The following is a 22,996-nucleotide window of genomic DNA, read 5'->3' as shown; positions in this document are numbered from 1 at the left end:
GATAACAAAATAGATAACTCTAATGTCTATCTATCATAGTTCCAACTAGATCAGAGTAACTTCTAATAGATTTATTATACACAATTTAAAACACAAAATTAAATAGCAAATATTATATACAAAAAAACAAACAAAAACACATGTATCAATATAAAAATCTTTCTCCTAAACTGACCCAGAGACAACACACATCCAAATGAAAGTTACTTGGAGATTTATCCACTTTTATTTGTATTTATTTTACCTTTATTTAACGAGGCAAGTCAGTTAAAGAACAAATTCTTATTTCCAATGACAGCCTAGGAAACAGTGGGTTTAACTGCCTTGTTCAGGGGCAGACACAACAGATTTGTACTTGTCAGCTCGGGATTCGAACTTGCAACCTTTCAGGTAATAGAACAAACACTCTAACACTAGGTACCCTGCCGCGCACATGACAAGGGTCTGGTAGGAAAAGGCAGATTTACCAATCTCTGTGGATACACGTGGAGTCTCCATCTTTAACAACTCTGTGGATACCGTTGGAGTCTCCATCATTAACCAACTCTGTGGACACCGTGGAGTCTCCATCATTACAACTCTGTGGACACACGTGGAGTTCCATCATTACCCAACTATGTAGATACACGTGGAGTTCATCATTAACCAACTCTGTGGATCACGTGAGTTCCATCATTAACACACTTGTGGAACACGTGGAGTCTCCTCATTAACCAACTCTGTGGCACACGTGGAGTTCCATCATTAACCAACTCTGTGGATACACGTGGAGTCTCCATCCATTAACCAACTCTGTGGATACACGTGGAGTCCTCCATCATTAACCAACTCTGTGGATATCACGTGGATGTCTCAATCATTAAAACTTTGTGGATACACGTGGAGTCTCCATCATTAACCACTCTGTGGATACACGTGGAGTCTCTCATCATTCAACCACTCTGTGGATACACGTGGAGTCTCCATCATTAACAAACCCTGTGGATACACGTGGAGTCTCCATCATTAACCAACTCTGTGGATACACGTGGAGTCCCCATTTTATAACCACCTGTGGATACACGTGGAGTCCCATCATTAACAACCTGTGGATACACGTGGAGTCCACGTGGATAAAAATAATAACTCTATTGTCTATCTATTCATAGTTCCAACTAGATCAGAGTAATTCTAATAGATTTTATTATACACAATTTAAAACACAAAATTAAATAGCAAATATTATATACACAAAAAAACAAACAAAACACATGTATCAATATAAAATCCCTTTCTCTAAACTGACCCAGAAGACAACAACACTCCAAATGAAACGTTACTTTGGAGATTATTCACATTTATTTGTATTTATTTTACCTTTATTTAACGAGGCAAGTCGGTTAAGAACAAATTCTTATTTCCAATGACAGCCTAGGAACAGTGGGTTAACTGCCTTGTTCAGGGGCAAGAACACACAGATTTGTACCTTGTCAGCTCGGGGATTCGAACTTGCAACCTTTCAGGTAATAGCACAACACTCTAACCCACTAGGCTAGCTGCCGCACATGACAGGGTCTGGTAGGAAAAGGCAGATTTACCCAACTCTGTGGATACACGTGGAGTCTCCATCATTAACCAACTCTGTGGATACACGTGGAGTCTCCATCATTAACCAACTCTGTGGACACACGTGGAGTCTCCATCATTAACAACTCTGTGGACACACGTGGAGTCTCCATCATTACCAACTATGTAGATACAGTGGATCTCATCATAAAAGCTCTGTGGATACACGTAGAGTCTCCATCATTAACAACTCTGTGGACACACGTGGAGTCTCCTCTTAACAATCTCTGTGGACACAACGTGGAGTTCTCCATCATTAGCCAACTGCTGTGATACACGTGGAGTCTCCATCATTAACCAACTCTGTGGATATCACGTGGAGTCTCCATCATTAACCAACTTGTGGATACACGTGGAGTCTTCCATCATTAACCAACTCTGTGGATACACGTGAGTCTCCATCATTAACTAACTCTGGTGATACACTTGGGAGTCCACGCATGCGATTAAGCACTCTGTGGATACGTGGAGTCCCCATGAATTAACCAATCTGTGGATACACGTGGGTCTCCATCATTAACGCAACCCTGTGGACACAGTGGCGTCCGCCATCATTAACCAACTCTGGTGGAGTTCTCCTATTATAAAAACTCTGTGGATACACGTGGAGTCCCCATAGTTAACCAACTCTGTGGACACACGTGGAGTCCCCATCATTAACCCTCTGTGATACACGTGTAGTCTCCCATCATTAACAACTCTGTGGACACACGTGGAGTCCCCATCATTAACCAACTCTGTGGATAACGTGGAGTCTCCATCATTAACCAACTCTGTGGAGTCTCATATTCATAACCAACCTTGTGGACACACGTGGAGTCCCCATCATTAACCACTCTGTGGGCTCCATCATTAACGCAACTCTGTGGATACACGTGGAGTCCCCCATTATTAACCAACCTGTGATACACGTGGAGTCCCCATCATTAACCAACTCTGTGGATACACGTGGAGTCTCCATCATTAACCAACTCTGTGGAGTCTCCATCATTAACCAACCCTGTGGAACACACGTGGATGTCCCCATTAACTCTGTGGAGTCTCCATCATTACCAACTCTGTGGACACGTGGAGTTCCCATCATTACATTTGTGGATACACGTGGTCTCCATATTCCCTCTGTGACACACGTGGAGTCTCCATCATTAAAAAACTCTGGTGGAGTCTCCATCATTAACCAGCTCTGTGGAGTGTCCATCAATTTAACCCACCCTGTGTCTCCATTTAACCAACCCTGTGATCTAGTTTATAATCCCAGTTTTTTATATTTCACATAATATTAAGTAAATTGGTAGTTTATTGAGTAAGGCTTTATGCACAAAAAAGGAATAATGGAAGTGGACCTACGTGTTTTATAGAGTGGTCAACCAACTGTATGATAAAGGATGTGGTGGTGAGGTCTAACCAACTTCATGATAAAGGATGTAGTGGTGAGGTCCAACCAACTTCATATAAAGATGTGTGGTGAGGTCAACCAACTTCATGATAAAGGATGTAGTTGGTGAGGTTAGCAACTTCATGATAAGGATGTAGTGGTGAGGTCAACCACTTCATGATAAAGGATTAGTGGTGAGGTTAACCACTTCATGATAAGGATGTAGTGGTGAGGTCTAACGCAACTTCATGATAAAGGATTGTAGTGGTGAGGTCCTAACCAACTTCATGATAAAGGATGTTAGTGGTGAGTCAACAACTTCATGATAAAGGATGTAGTGGGTGAGGTCTAACCAACTTCATGAATAAAGGATGTAGTGGTGAGGTCAACCAACTTCATGATAAAGGATGTAGTGGTGAGGTCCAACGAACTTCATGATAAGGGATGTAGTGGTGAGGTCTAACCAACTTCATGATAAAGGATGTAGTGGTGAGGTCCAACCAACTTCATGATAGGATGTAGTGGTGAGGTCTAACCAACTTCATGATAAAGGATGTAGTGGTGAGGTCAACCAACTTCATGAGTAAGGATGTAGTGGTGAGGTCTAACGGCAACTTCATGATAAAGGATGTAGTTGGTGAGGTCTACCCATTAATGATAAAGGATGTAGTGGTGAGGTTAACAACTTCATGATAAGGATGTAGTGGTGAGGTCTAACAAACTTCATGATAAAGGATGTAGTGGTGAGGTCTACCAACTTCATGATAAAGGATGTGTGGTGAGGTCAACCAACTTGTGATAAGGATGTAGTGGTGAGGTCTAACCAACTTCATGATAAAGGATGTAGTGGTGAGGTCTAACCATACTCATGATAAAGGATGTAGTGGTGAGGTCTAACCAACTTCATGATAAAGGATGTAGTGGTGAGGTCTAACCAACTTCATGATAAAGGATGTAGTGGTGAGGTCTAACCAACTTCATGATAAGGATGTAGTGGGTGAGGTCCTAACCAACTTCATGATAAAGGATGTAGTGGTGAGGTCTACCAACTTCATGATAAAGGATGTAGTGTGAGGTCAACAACTTCATGTAAAGGATGTAGTGGTGAGGTCAACAACTTCATGATAAAGGATGTAGTGGTGAGGTCTAACCAACTTCATGATAAAGGATGTAGTGGTGAGGTCCAACCAACTGTATGATAAAGGATGTAGTGGTGAGGTCCAACCAACTTCATGATAAAGGATGTAGTGGTGAGGTCAACCAACTTCATGATAAGGATGTAGTGGTGAGGTCCCCAACTTCATGATAAAGGTGTAGTGGTGAGGTCCAACCAACTTCATGATAAAGGATGTAGTGGTGAGGTCTAACAACTTCATGATAAAGGATGTAGTGGTGAGGTCTAACCAACTTCATGATAAAGGATGTAGTGGTGAGGTCTAACCAACTCATGATAAAGGATGTAGTGGTGAGGTCTAACCAACTTCATGATAAAGGATGTAGTGGTGAGGTCCAACAACTTATGATAAAGATGGTGGCTTAACAACTCAGATAAAGATGTAGTGGTGAGGTCTAACCAACTTCATGATAAAGGATGTAGTGGTGAGGTCTAACCAACTTCATGATAAAGGATGTAGTGTGTGAGGTCTAACCAACTTCATATAAAGGATGTACGTGGTGAGGTCTAACCAACTTCATGATAAAGGATGTAGTGGTGAGGTCTAACCAACTTCATGATAAAGGATGTAGTGGTGAGGTCTAACAACTTCATGATAAAGGATGTAGTGGTGAGGTAACCAACTTATGATAAAGGATGTATGGTGAGGTACCAATTCATGATAAAGGATGTGTGGTGAGTCTAACCAACTTCATGATAAAGGATGTAGTGGTGAGGTCTAACCAACTTCATGATAAAGGATGTAGTGGTGAGGTCTAACCAACTTCATGATAAAGGATGTAGTGGTGAGGTCTAACCAACTTCATGATAAAGGATGTAGTGGTGAGGTCTAACCAACTTCATGATAAAGGCAGTAGCACATACAACAGTGTCGTCAACGAGCCTGAGCTGCCGTAGGGGCAGTAGGCATACAACAGTGTCGTCAACAGGCTGCCCGTAGGGGCAGTAGCACATACAACACGTGTCGTCAACAGAGCCTGAGCTGCCGTAGGGGCAGTAGGACATACAACAGTGTCGTCAAACAGAGCCTGAGGTGCCGTAGGGGCAGTAGCACATACAACAGTGTCGTCAACAGAGCCTGAGCTGCCGTAGGGGCAGTAGCACATACAACAGTGTCGTCAACAGAGCCTGAGGTGCCGTAGGGGCAGTAGGACATACAACAGTGTCGTCAACAGAGCTGCCGTAGGGGCAGTAGCACATACAACAGTGTCGTCAACAGAGCTGAGCTTGCCGTAGGGGCAGTAGACATACAACAGTGTCGTCAACAGAGCTGCCGTAGGGCAGTAGCACATACAACAGTGTCCGTCAACAGAGGCCTGAGTGCCGTAGGGGCAGTGCACTACAACAGTGTCGTCAACAGAGCCTGAGCTGCCGTAGGGGCAGTAGCACATACAACAGTGTCGTCAACAGAGCTGAGGTGCGTAGGGGCAGTAGCACATACAACAGTGTCGTCAACAGAGCCTGAGCTTGCCGTAGGCAGTAACATACAACAGTGTCGTCAAACAGAGCTGCCGTAGGGCAGTAGCACATACAACAGTGTCGTCAACAGAGCCTGAGCTGCCGTAGGGGCAGTAGGACATACAACGTTGTCGTCAACAGAGCCTGAGCTGCCGTAGGGGCAGTAGCAATACAACAGTGTCGTCAACAGAGCCTGAGCTGCCGTAGGGGCAGTAGCACATACAACAGTGTCGTCAACAGAGCTGCCGTAGGCGGAGTAGCACATACAAAGTGTCGTCAACAGAGCTGCCGTAGGGGCAGTAGGACATACAACAGTGTCGTCAACAGAGCTGCCGTAGGGGAGTAGCATATACAACAGTGGCATCTGTGTACAGATGAAAGTACAGTTTTGTACAGATGCTGTTATATAACTAGTGAAAACAACTGGACCAAGAATCTAACCATGTGGGACACCTTTTGTTATGTCTAAAAACCCTGATTTAATGCGTCAGTAAGTACACACCTGTTCTGTCTTTTAAATAATTCTCAAACCAGTTACAAGCAGCCCGATAACACCAATGTCTATCTATCATAGTTCCAACTAGATCAGAGAGTGAAGGTTAATAGATAACTCAATGTCTATCTATCATAGTTCCAACTAGATCAGAGAGTGAAGGTTAATAGATAACTCCAATGTCTATCTATCATAGTTCCAACTAGATCAGAGAGTGAAGGTTAATAGATAACTCCAATGTCTATCTATCATAGTTCCAACTAGATCAGAGAGTGAAGGTTAATAGATAACTCCAATGTCTATCTATCATAGTTCCAACTAGATCAGAGAGTGAAGGTAATAGATAACTCCAATGTCTATCTATCATAGTTCCAACTAGATCAGAGAGTGAAGGTTAATAGATAACTCCAATGTCTATCTATCATAGTTCCAACTAGATCAGAGAGTGAAGTCTAATCTTACCTGTTGTTTTGGTCATAGTGCAGACAGACAGAGAGAGAGACAGGGTTGTCATGGTGCTGCTGGAGAGAGACAGGAGGCTTGTCTGTCAGCTGAGGAGGAGCAAACTGAGGAGAGGGAGAACGATAGCACTCCATACTGGGCAGGGCAGGAAGGGCTGAACCGGGATTGGATGGCACTACCTGGSGTACCGCCTCCTGCTCCCTCTCCACCAATCCTCTGCTCTGCTCAGAATCCCCCCTTGGGGAGTGGGTGGGACCAGAGGCAAAGTGGGAGGAGACCGGGGCGTGGGAGGCGGAAGCTCCGCCCTGAGAGCCAGACAGAGACTCCTGGGAGTGGGTGTTCTGTGAATGTCTTGAATGGTCTTGTCTGGGTGGGGGGATCGGACCCTTCCTCCTGGTACCAGACTGGAGCTGGGTATAAAGCTGGGGCATTGAGGTCTGGGGCTCGGTGTAGGACTCATCTGGGGGAGGGAGGTCAGTTTCCAGGGGCTGGTAAGAGATGGATGTGGGTCTGTGGTAGGCAGGGCAGGGGGCAGAAGTTACAGGGAGGGGGTCGTAGGGGGCAGCGGTGGATCTGATGTCAGGGCTCTCCTCGTTGGTCACGGGTGGAGGGGGTTCTGGGAAGTCTTTCAGCTCCAGAGGTTCCAGAGCCTTCTCTCTCTTCACTCTTCCTCTGAATTCTCCAACACGACATCTGTCAGACAACCTGGGAGAAAGCATAGTCAAACACTGTTCATATGACACAACACACACACAGTATACATACACATAACAGAGAAAGTCATGTTGACACCAGCTAACTGAAGTAATGATGACTGTAACTAATAACTAGGACATGACAGGACACACTCCTCCTCCCTGCAAACTGTGTGCTGCCAGTCTGATGACATGTTTGTGTTCCCACAGCCCCGTCACAGAGGAGAATAAATTATCCTCCTACGCCACTCGGGCCCAGATCACTCTTGTTCTTTCAGATCTTTAACCCTTGGATGTCAAAGCCGATGGCTCAAGGCTGTGGGACAAAATGCTCCTGTGTGATGTCTGAGGAGGAAATGGGGGTCAGGCCTATAACAGACCTCTGGGAGATGGATAATATAGCAGCAGTCCCTGCTCCCAAAGGCTCTCTGAGGACGTTCACAACCAAAACACTTCTACATATGTAGAGTATAAAGAGAAGATCAGTATGTGTCACACTTCATGTTAACCATATGTAGCCTATTACAGTATACACACAGTGCATTCTGAAAGCATTTAGACCCCTTGACTTAACATTTTCTTACGTTACAGCCTTATTCTAAAAAATGTATGACAATTGTTTCCCCCCTCATCAATCTACACACAATACCCCATAATGACAAAGCAAAAAAAAGGTAAAAACATTTTGGCAAATTTATATAAATCACATTTACATAAGTATTCAGACCCTTTACTCAGTAACAGCTTGGCAAACCTGTATTTGGCGAGTTTCTCCCATTATTCTCTGCAGATTCTCTCAAGCTCTGTCAGGTTGGATGGGGAACGTCGCTGCACAGCTATTTCAGGTCTCTCCAGAGATGTTCGATCGGGTTCAAGTCCGGGATCTGGCTGTGCCTCTCAAGGACATTCAGAGACTTGTCCCGAAGCCACTCCTGGCATTGTCTTGGCTGTGAGATTAAGGTCATTGTCCTGTTGGAAGGTGAACCTTCGCCCCAGTCTGAGGTCCTGAGCACTCTGGAGCAGGTTTTCATCAAGGTCTCTCTGTACTTTGCTCCGTTCTCTTTCCCTCGATCCTGACTAGTTTCCTAGTCCCTGAAAAACATCCCACAGAATGATGCTGCACCACCACATGCTCACCGTAGGGATGGTGCCAGGTTTACTCCAGACGTGACGCTTGGCATTCAGGCCAAATAGTTCAATCTTGGTTTCATCAGACCAGAGAATCTTGTTTCTCATGGTCTGAGAGTCTTTAGGTGCCTTTTGGCAAATTCCAAGCAGGCTATTGTGCCTTTTACTGAGGAGTGGCTTCCGTCTGGCTACTCTACCATAAAGGCCTGATTGTTGATTGCTGCAGGATGATTGTCCTTCTGGAAGGTTCTACCATCTCCAGAGAGGAACTCAGGTCTCCAGAGAGGAACTCTGGAGCTCTGTCAGAGTGACCATCAGGTTCTTGTCACTCCCTGACCAAGGCCCTTCTCCCCCAATTATTGTGTGTAGATGAATGAGGAAAGTTTTATTTAATCCATTTTAAAATAAGTCTGTAACGTAACAAAATGTGGAAAAGTAAAGGGGTCTAAATACTTTTCCGAATGTACTGTACATTGCACTACCCAAAATCAAATTTTGTCACAAATGCTGAATACAACAGGTGTAGTAGACCTCACAGTGAAATGCTGAATACAACAGGTGTAGCTTACTTACAAGCCCTTAATACCACAATGCAGTTAAGAAAATACCTATTATAAAGTAAAGAATAAGATAACAAATATTGAAGAGCAACAGTAAATAACAATAGCGGGAATAGACAGGGGTCCGGTCACAGAGTCAATGTGCAGGGGACCAGGTTCGAGGTAATTGAGGTAATATGTACATGTAGGTAGAGTTATTAAAGTGACTATGCATACATAGATAATAACAGAGAGTAGCAGCAGCGTAGAAGAAGGGGGGGGGGGGGTGCAAATAGTCTGGGTAGCCATTTGATTAGGTGTTCAGAGTCTCATGACTGGGGTAGAAGCTGTTTAGAAGCCTCTTGGACCTAGACTTGGCGCTCCGGACAGCTTGCATGCAGTAGCAGAGATGACTATGCTACGATGGCTGGAGTCTGACAATTTTTAGGGCCTTCCTCTGACACCGCCTGGTATAGAGGTCCTGGATGGCGGAAGCTTGGCCCCGGTGATGTACTGGGCCGTACGCACACTACCCTCTGTAGTGCCTTGCGGTCGGAGGCCGAGCAGTTGCCATACCAGGCAGTGATGCAACCAGTCAGGATGCTCTCGATGGTGCAGCTGTAAAAGGACCCATGCCAAATCTTTCAGTCTCTTGAGGGGGAAACGTTTTTGTCGTGCCCTCTTTACGACTGTCTTGGTGTGTTTGGACCATGTTAGTTTGTTGGTGATGTGGACACCAAGGAACTTGAAGCTCTCAACATTTCCACTACAGCCTCCTCTTTTCCTATAGTCCACAATCATCTCCTTTGTCTTGATCACGTTGAGGGAGAGGTTGTTGTCATTGCACCACACGGTCAGGTCTCTGACCTCCTCCCTATAGCTGTCTCATCGTTGTCGGTGATCAGGCCTACCACAGTTGTGTCATCAGCAAACTTAATGACGGTGTTGGAGTCGTGCAGTCATGAGTGAACAGGGAGTAACAGGAGGGGCTGAGCACGCACGCCCTGGGGAGCTCCAGGTTGAGGATCAGCGTGGTGGATGTGTTGTTGCCTATCCTTACCACCTGGGGGCGGCCGTCAGGTAGTCCAGATCCAGTTGCAGAGGGAGGTGTTTAGTCCCAGGGTCCTTAACTTAGTGATGAGCCTTGAGGGCACTATGGTGTTGAACGCTGAGCTGTAGTCAATGAATAGCATTCTCACATAGGTGTTCCTTTTGTCCAGGGGGAAAGGGCAGTGTGGAGTGCAATAGAGATTGCATCATCTGTGGATCTGTTGGTGTGGTATGCAATTGAGTGGGTCTAGGGTTTCTAGGATAATGGTGTTGATGTGAGCAATGACCAGTCTTTTCAAAGCATTTCATGGCTACAGACGTGATGCTACGGGTTGGTAGTATTTAAGCAGTTACCTTAGTGTTCTTGGGCACGGGATCATGGTGGTCTGCTTGAAACATGTTGGTATTACAGACTCGGACAGGGAGAGGTTGAAAATGTCAGTGAAGTCACTTGCCAGTTGGTCCGTGCATGCTCGGAGTACACGTCCTGGAATCCGTCTGGCCCGCGGCCTTGTGAATATTGACCTGTTTAAAGGTCTTACTCACATGGGCTGCGGAGAGCGTAGTCACACAGTCATCCGGAACAGCTGGTGCTCTCAAGCATTTGTTCAGTGTTGCTTAATAATCTCACTTTGGTTTAATAACGATTTTTAAACCACGACTGGCTTATGATATTTCAGATTCCCGCTGAACCGAACAATGGCCATTTTGGTGTCTGGTAGAGAGCTAATGACCACCTGCTGAAGCAGACGGACCGGTTCGGTTTGAGCAGAAGGTCTGATGACGACATATGAGCAGCCGGTCGGCCAGAGAGCGAATGTGTGTTGTACAGCTGGGTTTACACCATGTACATACGTACCACTGGTCTGACAGGGTTAAGCATGCTACATTACGTACATGGTCTGACAGGGTTAAAGCCATGCTACATTGTACCACTGGTCTGACAGGTTTACAGCCATGCTACATTACGATACCATGGTCTGACAGGGTTACAGCCATGCTACATTTACATACCACTGGTCGACAGGGTTACAGCCATGCTACATTACATACCACTGGTCTGACAGGGTTACAGCCATGCTACATTACGTACCACTGGTCTGACAGGGTTACAGCCGTGCTTACATTACAGTACCACTGGTCTGACAGGACTACAGCCATGCTACATTACATACCACTGGTCTGACAGGGTACAGCCATTGCTAGATTACGTACCACTGGTCTGACAGGGTATAAGCCATGCTACTTACGTAGCCACTGGTCTGACAGGGTTACAGCATGCTACATTACGTACCACTGTCTGACAGGCTACAGCCATGCTACATTCATACCACTGGCCTGACAGGGGTTACAGCCGTGCTACATTACATACACTGGTCTGACAGGGTATAACAGCCATGCTACAGTTTACATAGCCACTGGTCTGACAGGGTTACAGCCATGCTACATTACATACCACTGGTCATGACAGGGTTACAGCCATGCTACATTAGATAACTGGTCTGACAGGGTTACAGCCATGCTACATTACATACCATGGGTCTGACAGGGTTACAGCCATGCTACATTACATACCACTGGTCTGACAGGGTTTTAGCACTGCCATGCTACATTACGTACCATGGTCTGACAGGGTTACAGCCATGCTACATTAACCTACCAACTGGGTCTGAAAGGTTACAGCCATGCTACATTACGTCCACCTGGTCTGACAGGGGTACAGCCATGCTACTTAACATACACTGGTCTGACCGGGTTACGGCCATGCTACACTTCGTGAATCCACTGGGTCTGGACAGGGTTACAGCCATGCTACATTACGTACCACTGTCTGACAGGGGTTCAGCCATGCTACATTACATACCACTGGGTCTGACAGGGTTACAGCCATGACATTAACATACCACTGGGTCTGCACAGGGTTACAGCCTGCTACATTACGTCATTCACACTGGTCTGGACCAGGGTTACAGCCATCTACACTACGTACACTGTGGGTCTGCAGGGTTAAAGCCATGCTTACATTACGTACCACTGGTCTGACAGGGTTACGCCATTGGCTCACATTACATACCACTGGTCTGACAGGTTACAGCCATGCTACCCATTAATTCATACCACTGTCTGACAGGGTTACATGCCAGCCTTAACTTAGCATACCACTGGTCGACGGTTAGACATGCACACTAGGTGTGTGACAGGTGCCATGCTACATTACGATACCACTGGTCTGAGGGTCTACAGGCTCTGGCTACATTAGAACGATTACCAGCTGGCTCCTGGAGCTTACAGCATGCTATCAATTTAACATGTACCCATGGTTCTGACAGGGCTGTACAGCCATGCCTACATTACGATACCACTGGTCTGACATGGTAAGTTTACTACCACATCGTCCACACTGGGTCTAAGTTACACTCTTACGTACCACTGGTCTGCGGACTCAGCATCACTTACCGGGTTAACTGAGCAGCTCAGACTGACTATATACCAGATACCAAACCGTGGCCTGGAAGGTGCTGACGATGCGATCAACGTTACACTGGTGACAGTCTCTGCCATGCTAACATCATTACATACCAGCTGGTCTGAGGGCAGGTTACAGCCCCTTGCTACATTAACATACCACTGGCTCTGACAGGCGTTAAGCAGCCAAGCTACATTACATACCCTGGTCTGACAGGGTTACCAGCCATGCTACCATTTACCTTACCACTGGTTCTGACAGGGTTTACAGCCCATGCTACATTAATACACTGGTCTGACAGGGTTAACAGCCATGCCTACATTACGATACACTGGTCTGACATGGTGTTACAGCCATGCTACTTCGTACACTGGTCTGACAGGGTCTACAGCCATGCTACGTTACATTACCACTGGTCTGACCAGGGGCTACAGCCATTGCTACATTACAGGTACCACTGGTCTGACAGGAGTACAGCCATGCTACATTACTGACCGATGGTCTGACAGGGTACGCCATCTTACATAACATACCACTGTCTGACAGGTTAGCAGCCATGCTACATTACGACCACTGGGTCTGACAGGGCTACAGCCACTGCTGAAATTACATACCACTGGTCTGACAGGGTTACAGCCATGCTAACATTAACATACACTGGTCTGACAGGGCTAGACAAGCCATGCTACATTCAGATTTAACCACTGGTCTGACAGAGAAACACCCTTGGGAGCGGTTATCTACTGGCAAAGCCTACAGCAGACATTACCGATTGGGAGTCTATCATGGTGAGACATAGATCAGTAGACAAAGACGTGCCAATAGCACAATTTTTTGAAACAGAGATGTACACTGTAACAGCACTCTCCTCAGTAACTAGAGACCTCATCCGTTTCACCGGGCGAGAGTACAAAACTCTTGTTAACACTCCAGGTTGAAAATATCTCCTTGGAGCGATTGCTATGAGAGAACGTTCCGCCAGACAGCAATGTAAGTGGTAACTGCAGGGATATTAATGAGACAGATGCTCAGGTCGCAGTGGTGTTGGGTTGTCCTGTTGGTCAGGTTGGCTCTTCCATGTGGGAAATTGCTGCTGACTTCCTCCTGGGAACGTGGCTCTTGAGAGGAAGATAGAAACATAACGTTGTAAACTCACTATCCATTCAGACTAGAACGCCTGCCATCAGCCTTAGAACCGCCTCGCCATCAGACTAGAACCCCTCGCCATCGAGACTAGAACCCTTCGCCAATCAGACTAGAACCCTCGCCACAAAAGACTAGAAACCCTCCGCCACCAGACTAGAACCCTCGCCATAAGACCCTAGAACCTCGGCCAATCAGGCATAGAACCCTCCGCATCTAGACTAGACAAACCTCGGCCATAGACCAAACAACCCTCGCCATCTCAAGCCAGAACCCTGCGCCATCAGACTAGAACCCTCGCCACAAGACTAGAACCCTCGCCATCAGACTACAACCCTTCGCCATCAACCTACAACCCTCGCCACTGTGCAACAGACAGAACAACAAACACCCTACCACGCAGGCAACAGACAGAACAGACATAGACAACCCTCACCACTGCTAGCAACAGACAGAATACAAACCCTCTGCACCATCGACTACAACCCTCTGCACAACCTAGAGACATACCACCTCAGCCGAGTCAGACACAACACCACCCTCTGCCATCAGACATACAACCCTCACCATAGACTACAACCCTCACCACTGCAGCAACAGACAGAGACAGCAAACCACCCTCACCATCTGCAGGCAACAGACAGACAAAACCCTCACCTGCTGCAGCAACAGACAGACAGACAGACAAAACCCCTCACCATGTTGAAGACAGACAGCCAGCCAGACAGACAAAACCCGTCACTGTTGAAGACAGACTGCCAGCCAGACAGACACAGACAAATCCCTCACCACTGGTTGAAGAACAGACAGCCAAGCCAGACAGAGACAACAGACAACCACCCTCACCACTGCCAGCAAACAGACAGACAGACAAACCCCTCACCACTGTGAAGACAGACGCCAGCCAGCCAGACAGACAGACACCACCCTCACCACTGCAGCAACAGACCAGACGACAGGACAAAAACCCTCACCACTGCAGCAACACACGACAGACAAAAACCTCACCACTGCAGCAACAGACAGACAGACAGACACAAACCCTCACCACTGCAGCAACAGACAGAGACAGACAAAAACCCTCACCACTGCAGCAACAGACAGACAGAGACAGACAAAAACCCTCACCACTGCAGCAACAGACAGAGACAGACAAAAAACCCTCACACCTGCAGCAACAGACAGACAGACGGGATTTAGATTCTTGTACGTTAGTGAAACATCCAGTCGGTTCTACAGTTACTAAACAAGATTACTGAAGGTTTTCAGTTTTGTGATCTCATCGGAGGGTGTGTCTGTGTTAACCTGGATGAATATTTGTTTACTATATTACTCACTCAGTCAACTTGTCCTCACAAGATGAGGTCATACAGGGCCTTCAGAAAGTACTTGCCCTTTGCTGTTACAGCCTGAATTTAAAATGGATTACATTGAGATGTGTCACTGGCCTACACAAAATACCCCATAATGTCAAAGTGGATTTTTTGTCACTTTTTTTTTTTTTATTACGAAAAAAATAAAAGCAGAAATGTCTTCAGTCAATTCGTTTTCAACCCCTTTGTTAGAGCAAGCCTCAATAAGTTCAGGAGGAAACATGTGTTTAACAAGTCACATAAGTCGCATGGACTCATTCAGTGTTCAATCATTTCTGAATGACTACCCCATCTCTGTACCCCACACATACAATTATCTGTTAGGACACTCAATCGAGTAGTGAATTTCAAGCACAGATTAAACTACAAAGACCAGGGAGGTTTTCGAATGCCTCGCAAAGAGGGGCACTGATTGGTAGATGTGTAAACATTTAAAAAGCAGATGAATATCCCTTTGAACATGGTGAAGTTATTAATTACACTTTGTAGTGACAGGGTATATTGATACACCATCCAAAGATACAGGCGTCCTTCCTAACTCAGTTGCCGGAGAAGAAGGAAACCGCTTCGGGATGTCACCATGAGGACAACGGTGATTTTAAAACAGAGTTTAATGGATGCAAGGTTTGAAATTATTATGATTCAGTCAAACATATGTTTGGGCTTCTTGCGGTAAATTTACAGTCTTCAAATTATTTGTAATTATGTTCTGGCCTCCTGACCATCCGCTCCAAAATTGAAATCGGCCCGCAGCTGAATCTAGTTGATGATCCCTGATGTACAGAATAAAAAATATTCAAAAAACATGCACACTAAAGTAAAACAGATTTTTACATTACGTCCTACATACAAAGTGTTATGTTTGGGGCAAATCCAACACAACACATCACTGAGTACCACTCTTCATATTTTCAAGCATGGTGGAGGCTGCATCATGTTATGGGTATGCTTGTCACCGGCAAGGAGTAGGGAGTTTTTAGTACAAAAATAAAAAAAATCTTTCATCAAGGGAAAGAACACTCTCTGAAGGCCCTGTACGTCCAGGGGTATAAATACTCTCTGAAGGCCCTGTAAGTCCAGGGGTATAAATACTCTCTGAAGGCCCTGTAAGCCAGGGGTATAATACTCTCCTCCGAAGGCCCCTGTAAGTCCAGGGGTATAAATGTATCGTCTGCTGAAGGCCCTGTTAAGTCCACGGTATAAATACTCTCTGGAAGGCCCTGTAAGTCCAGCGGTATAATACTACTGCTCTGAATGCCCTGATAGGTCCAGCGGTATAAGAATACTGCTCTGAAGGCCCTGTAAGTCCAGGGTATAAAATACTCTCTGAAGGCCCTGTAGAGTCCAGGGTATAAATACTCTCTGAAGGCCGCTGTAAGTTCCAGGGGTATAATACTCTCTGAATGCCCTGTAAGTCAGGGGTATAAATACTGTCTGAAGGCCCTGTAGTCCAGGGTTATAAACTACTCTCTGAAGGCGCTAACGTCGCAGGGGTATAATACTCTCGACCCTGTAGTCCATGGTAAAATACTCTCTGAAGGCCCTGTAAGTCCAGGGGTATAAATGCTCTCTGAAGGCCGTAAGTCCAGGGGTATAAATGCTCTCTGAAGGCCCTGTAAGTCAGGGATATAATACTCTCTGAAGCCCTGTATACGGTCCAGGGTATAAATACTCTCTGAAGGCCCTGTAAGTCCAGGGTATAAAACTCTCTGAAGGCCCTGTAAGTCCAGGGTATGACAAATAGCCTCTCTGAAGGCCTGTAAGTCCAGGGTATAAACTTCCTGAAGGCCCTGTAAGTCCAGGGGTATAAATACTCTCGAAGGCCCTGTAGTCAGGGGTATAAATGCTCTCTGAAGGCCCTGTAAGTCCAGGGGTATAAATCTCTCTGAAATGCCCCCCCCCTTGTTAATGAAAAGAAAAAAGTCCCAAAGGGGGGGTTTAATTAAAAAAAATGTACTTCCGCTCTGAAGGCCCGTGTTAGACTCCAGGGGTATAAATACTACTTCCTGACAGGCCTGAGAGTCCTAGGGGTATAATAATAAGCTGCTCCTGAGAAGGCCCTGTAAAGTCCAGTGGGCTATAGGAGATACTGGGGTCTGCTGAGAGGTCTTTCTGTAATCACTATTGTCAGTGTAGTTCTATGGATAATGCAAAGGGTTCGCCAATAAGGCATTCCTCGTATACTGCTTCGAGGGAAGCGGTAGTTGGTAGTGACTTTAAAGATCTTTATCTGTTTCGCTGATAGGGGGCCTTTAGTTTATTTATTGTAGATGTTGGTACCTCGCGGAATGTCTGTTTTTTCGGGTTGTTTTGTGTTTGCTTGTGCGTCGTAGTTTCAGTTGTGATTCTCTTGTGTTTTTTGTGGTTTGTTGTGGTTTGCCTTTTTAGGGGACTGTGTTGGATGTCGTCATTTTGTGCATTTTCGGTTTTTCTTTCTGCGTGTAGAGTAAAAGGTGTCTGCATCTGTCACTGCTTGGCTAAAAAGGCGTAAGACGGAGATCCTCTAAATACGTTAAAGGCGCTCATATTGGATTGTTTTCTGGACGTCATTCATAGGTGTTACGTTGATTTTTCTATCGTTTTTGGCTCGGTAGCAAGCGCGGAGGAACTCCTTGACTCACGTTTTTGCTTTACTTCGCGTGCTTTGGAATTATGTTGATAGGAGATGCTTTTTTTTTGTGTTAGTGGGTTATCTATGTGTACCTTTTTATAGGATTATGAGCTTAGTGGTTAAACTGGGAGATGATTTGAGAGAAGAATTTGCGCGCCATTGTTGCGTAGGGTGTCGGTGCTGGTAAGTAATCGATGTTTGTGTGCTACGGAGTGCCTAAGTAATACAGGTATCAATGGGAGCATAGTTGTTGCGTGTACTAGGCTATTTTCGCGTGGTTGTCCTTTTAGTTATTACATTGTATCAATTGGTATGTGGAGCATTTCATTGGTGGGGCTATATAGGCCTTCGTTTGACCATCCACCGTGTGGTTTCTTGTTTATTTATTAGCCAGTTTGGATTGGTGATCGTTGCTTTTTGGTGTTGGGCCGCTTGAGAGTCGGGAGTGGCTTGGCAGGGTAGAGCCCGGATCCATTTAGCGAAATTAGCGAAGAGTTGACCGGAGAGTACAGGCAGTATTCGCACTATGGTTCATCGATATGGACGTCAACAAGGGATAACAGATTGACGGTTTTCCTTTTTTGGTGGTCCGGATAGGAAGGCCAAGGCGAGGGGATATGGACATATTACGGGGTCAGTGTTCATGAGATTCCAAGACCGGCTGATGAGTCCCTAGTGGTGGATGTTCGAATTTATTTCGTGCGTTTCGTGGATTTCCGCAGAGTAAAGTTATGGGTTGACCAGTGTGTTTGTGGTCTAGCTGAGTAATAGGAGAGCTGCTTCTTTTTGGTTATTTCTGATTCTTCTTTCCGAAGGCCGGAGTCGGGTTAGGCCACATCAGTGAGTGAGTGCAGCGGCGGTAGTTCGTCCACGTCCCCCGTATGTTAGCTTGTCGCTGTGCTGCGTTCGGACTTGACTCGGCTTCGGACTGATGTTGTCAGCGGCCGGGTAACTTTTATTCTTAAGAGTTTGCATATTTTCGAATCACTTCTTGGTGTGGGGTATCTATGTGACCGTCTTGGAAACCGGGTGCACAGTATAGTGGAATCTTACCGCTCGTGCACCTGTCCCGGCGCCAGGCTTCTGAACCTCTATAGTGCCCGGGTCGTACTCGCCATTACCGGTTCTTCGGTTTTTTGCACAACTATGGAGCTTCCTGATAGCGCAGCGCTTGTACCGGCCTAGAGACTGGTTTGGTCATGGCGCATTTGCTAAGAATCAACGCTACCTACGCCACAGGGGCTTCGGAATCAAGGCGACGCTACCCGTCGTTCTGAACTGAGACGGTGCTTCTTCGGAATGGCAAGTCTGCTACCTTACGTCCGGCCCTAATCTCTAGCGGCCTTCTCAGTCCTAAAGCCGTCGCCACCTACTCGTGTGCCGAGAGCGGGCTTTGTCTGATTCAACGTGCACGCGATGTGTCGTCCCGTGTCAATCATGGGACGTCTTTGAATCAAGGCTACCTACCCAAGTGTTTGGCGTGCCAAGTCTAAGGATCTATGCGTGAATCCGGAGTTGGTCATCCTAGCCTGCTGTCATTAAGGCTTCTGATATCAAGGTGCATCTAACCGCGCAAACAGGCTTCGTGAATTCAAAGCGGCACCGTACCCGCAACAAGAGCTTTCTGAATCAAGTTGCACCATAGCCGGAAGCAACAGAGCGAACACCAAGATATAAAGTTCAAGGCCTTGTATTGTTGGACTTTTCTATAGAAATCGTTTGTGATCGACTAAGAATGCCTCGAATAGAATCAGACCTCTCCTGTCCACAGTGTACATTGTAGCCACATAATAGTGAAGATATCAAATACTGATGAAAGTAACACAGTATGGAATCATGTAGTAACCTAATAAAAAGAGACTGTGTGAAGACAACCCCAAATTATCATTTTATATTCTGAGATTCTTCACAAGTCTTCAAAATCCTTTGCCTTGGACAGCTTAGCACCACTCTTGGCATTCTCTCAATCAGTCCATCTAGGATGGTAGTCACCTGGAGATGCATTGTGCAATTAACTAGGTGAAGCTAGTTAAAAGTTAAATAGAGTGGCATTCTCTTTCCTTCTTAATGTTTTAAGACCTCAAATCATGTTGTGGTTGTCCTTTTATAATTCAAGGGGGAACTACAGCCGACTAATGTTAATAGGCCTGATTTCTATCGGCCTGTTTATATCAGAAGTGTTGGGAAAAACGTTGTCATGGGAATCAACTGACTGGCTTTCTTGACACGTCTATAAGGTACTTCTTCTGGTACGCAATCGTGGTTTCCGCTCCAGGTTTATGAATGTTGTCACTGCAAGCCGAACTTTAAAGGTCTCACTGAGTCCCAGTTGCCCTTGATTCTATCTGCCAATGCTTGTGGGCTGCTATTTTTTATTAGACTTGGCCAAGCTATTTCGATAGCTGGTAAAGACCATTCCTACTCGTGGTGTCAAAGGTGGTTTGAAAAGTGATGTCAGAACAACTCGATTGCCCACCTCAACAACAGCACCTATCACCATACATTCCATGCAGTTTGGCTTCAGAGCAGAAACACTCCGACAGAACGGCCACTGCTTTTCTCTCTGGAAAATGTGAAGTTCCAAGATGGACAAAGGGGGGCGTGTTGGGGCTGTGTTTCTGGACCTTATCGAAGGAAGAAAAAAAAGGTGGCCCCCCCCCCTTTGTGATACTTGTTAACCATAGAGAGTTATCATCTACAGAGAATTGTCCAAGTTCAACTTGTCCCCCGATGCCTTGAGATGGATGAAAATCAAACCTTGAAGGCAGAACTCAGTGTGGTCCCGACGTGAAGCTAATGGACTGTTCGCCCACTCGTTTTAGCTATGAATGTGGGCGTGCCGCCGATAGGGTCAATACTTAGGGGCCGTCCTTCACTGTTCAGCTGTACATAATGATCTGCCTTCTGTCTGTACTGGTCTGAAGTTCCAACATGTATAGCAGTATAAGTGAATTATGTGCAAAGAGGCAAACAAACAAGCCTGCACAAAGAAACTCATCTACTGTAATGGTCCAGGTTCACATAGTGACTCAGTGACTCACTTACTGTAATGGTCCAGGTTAACAAAGTGGCCTACACTACCCAGTACGGCATACTAAGGACAGTGACTACTACTCGTAATGGTCTCTAAGGCGTAGCTCACTTACGAAATGAATGTCCAGATCACTATACTGAAGCAGGTCTAGAATCCAGTGACTCACTAACTGTAAATGGTCACAGGTTACCAGAAGTGACTCAGTGACTACACTGTAATGGCGGAAAGTACCAGTACTCCAGTAATGAGTCCCAGTTACAAAGTGGACTCAGTGGATTACACTACTGTAATGACTCAGTTTACAAAGTGCGTCTCGAAGTGACCACTACTGATGGGTCCAGGTTACGAAATGACAGTCAGCTGACTTCACTATGTAGATGGCTCCAGGTTTACCAAAGTTGGCTCAGATGACTCATAACTGTAATGTCCAGGTTACAAGAAGTAACTTCACTACCTGTAATGGTCCAGGGCTTTACATACGAGTGGCTCATGACTCACTACTGTAATAGGTCATTACAAAAGTGGTCTCAGTGACTCGTGTTTGCATCTCCAATGTTGGAAAAAAACACGTGTTTCATTTCTCACAAAGAGTGGAACAGACTGCTACTTGGGCCAGATTGTCATGTGTTCAGCGGGAGAAGCTTCCACAGGTGGTATTGATGCTATGAGCCAAGATTCTATGTGTCAGCGCGGTAGAAGCTCCAGGTGGTATCTGAATGCTGACTGAGCCCAGATGTCTATGTGTCAGGGGAGAAGCTCTTCAGGTGGTATCTGATGCTACAATGAGCCAGATGTCTGTGTTGTCAGGGGAGAAGCCTCCAGTGGTACTGATGCCTACTGAGCCCAGATTCTGTGTGTCAGGGGAGAAGCTCCGCTGTATGCTGAGTCTACTGAGCGCCAGATTGCTCTGTTTGTCAGGCGAGAGAAGCGTCCAGGTGGTATCTCGATGGCTAGCTGAGCCAGAATGTCGCTTGTGTCAGGGGAGGAAGCTCCAGGTGGTGAGTCTGCATCGCTACACGAGCCAGATGTCTGTTTGTCAGGGGTAGGAAGCTCCAGGTTGGTATCTGATGCACTTGAGCCAGATGTCGCTGTGTTCAGGGGAGAGAGCTCCAGATGTATTCTGATCTGCTACTGAGCCAGAATGGTCTGTGGTGTCGGGGAGGAAGCCTCCAGCTGGATCTGATCTACTGTGAGCCAGATGTCGCTCTGTGTCCAGGGGAGAAGCTCCACGGTGGTCATCTGAGTGTTACTGAGCCAGATGTGCTGTTTGTCAGGGGAAAAGCGTCCAGGTGGATATCGGATGCTACTGAGCCAGATGTCTAGTGTCAGGGGAGAAGCTCCCAGGTGGGTAGGTCTGATGGCTACTGAGCCATGTTCTGTGTGTCAGGGGAGAATGCTCCACGGGTAATCGATGCTAGCTGAGCCCAGATGTCTGTGTGTCCCAGGGGAACGAAGCTCCAGGCGGTATTCTGATGCTCTGAAGCCAGATGTCTATGTGTCAGGGGAGAGCTCCAGGTGTATCTGATTTTTAAGTACCTTGCATCATACTTGATTCCAACCTCTCTTTGTAAAAAGCAGGTGAAAACGGTAATTCAGGATAACCAAATCCAACCGACCAATTTCCGATTTATACCGAAATTGTTGTACTACAGAGGTAGCAAAACTGTACTTCAAGATCTATGAGATAGTCTCCCCCACTTAACATATTGCTTGACTAGTTGGGCCCAAGCTTGCTGTAGCAACATTAAAACCATTCAGTCTGTCTACAAACAGCTCTCAAGTGCTTGATAGGAAGCCCAATAGCCATCACCACTGTTACACTCCTCAGAAAGCATGAGTCCTCCGAGTTGGAAGATCTTGTGCAATTCACCGACAGTCTACAACAAGCAGCTTTCTTAGTGTCCAGACAGCCTTTCCTCTGCCCTTAACCTTGTTCTGAACACCTCCAAAACAAATGGTCATGTGGTTTGGTAAGAAGAATGCCCCTCTCGCCCACCGGTGTGATTACTACCCTCTGAGGGTTAAGAGACTTGAGGTAGTCACCTCACTACAAGTACTTGGGAGTAGGCTTGGACTGCGTCCACTGTCCTTCTGCTCACAACATATTCAAAGCTTGCAGGCTAAAGTAAATCTAGACTTGGTTTCTCTATCGTAATCCGCTCCTCTTTCAACCCCACGGCCAAACTAACCGATGATTCAGATGACCATCCTACCCATGCTAGATTACGGAGAAATAATTTATAGATCGGCAGGTAAGGGTGCTCTCGAGCGGCTGGATGCTCTTTACCATTCGGCCATCAGATTTGCCACCAATGCTCCTTATAGGATACATCACTGCACTCTACACTCCTCTGTAAACTTGTCATCTCTGTATACCTGTCGCAAGACC

General features: G+C 46.1%; 1 protein-coding gene across 1 annotated transcript in view; it reads right to left on the bottom strand.

The window, feature by feature from the left end:
* Nucleotides 1–22,996, bottom strand: part of LOC112073940 (protein Shroom2) — a 37,005-nt gene that overhangs the window by 2,405 nt on the left and 11,604 nt on the right. The window contains exon 3 of the mRNA XM_024141176.2: nt 6,568–7,366. Within this exon, the coding sequence (XP_023996944.2) occupies nt 6,568–7,366 (799 nt within the window). The remainder of the gene's footprint in view (nt 1–6,567; nt 7,367–22,996) is intronic.

The sequence above is a fragment of the Salvelinus sp. IW2-2015 genome, unplaced genomic scaffold (assembly GCF_002910315.2).
Source record: "Salvelinus sp. IW2-2015 unplaced genomic scaffold, ASM291031v2 Un_scaffold2431, whole genome shotgun sequence".
Lineage (NCBI taxonomy): Eukaryota > Metazoa > Chordata > Actinopteri > Salmoniformes > Salmonidae > Salvelinus > Salvelinus sp. IW2-2015.
The sequence above is the reverse complement of the archived record's forward strand: the minus strand, read 5'-3'. Positions and strand labels throughout refer to the sequence as shown.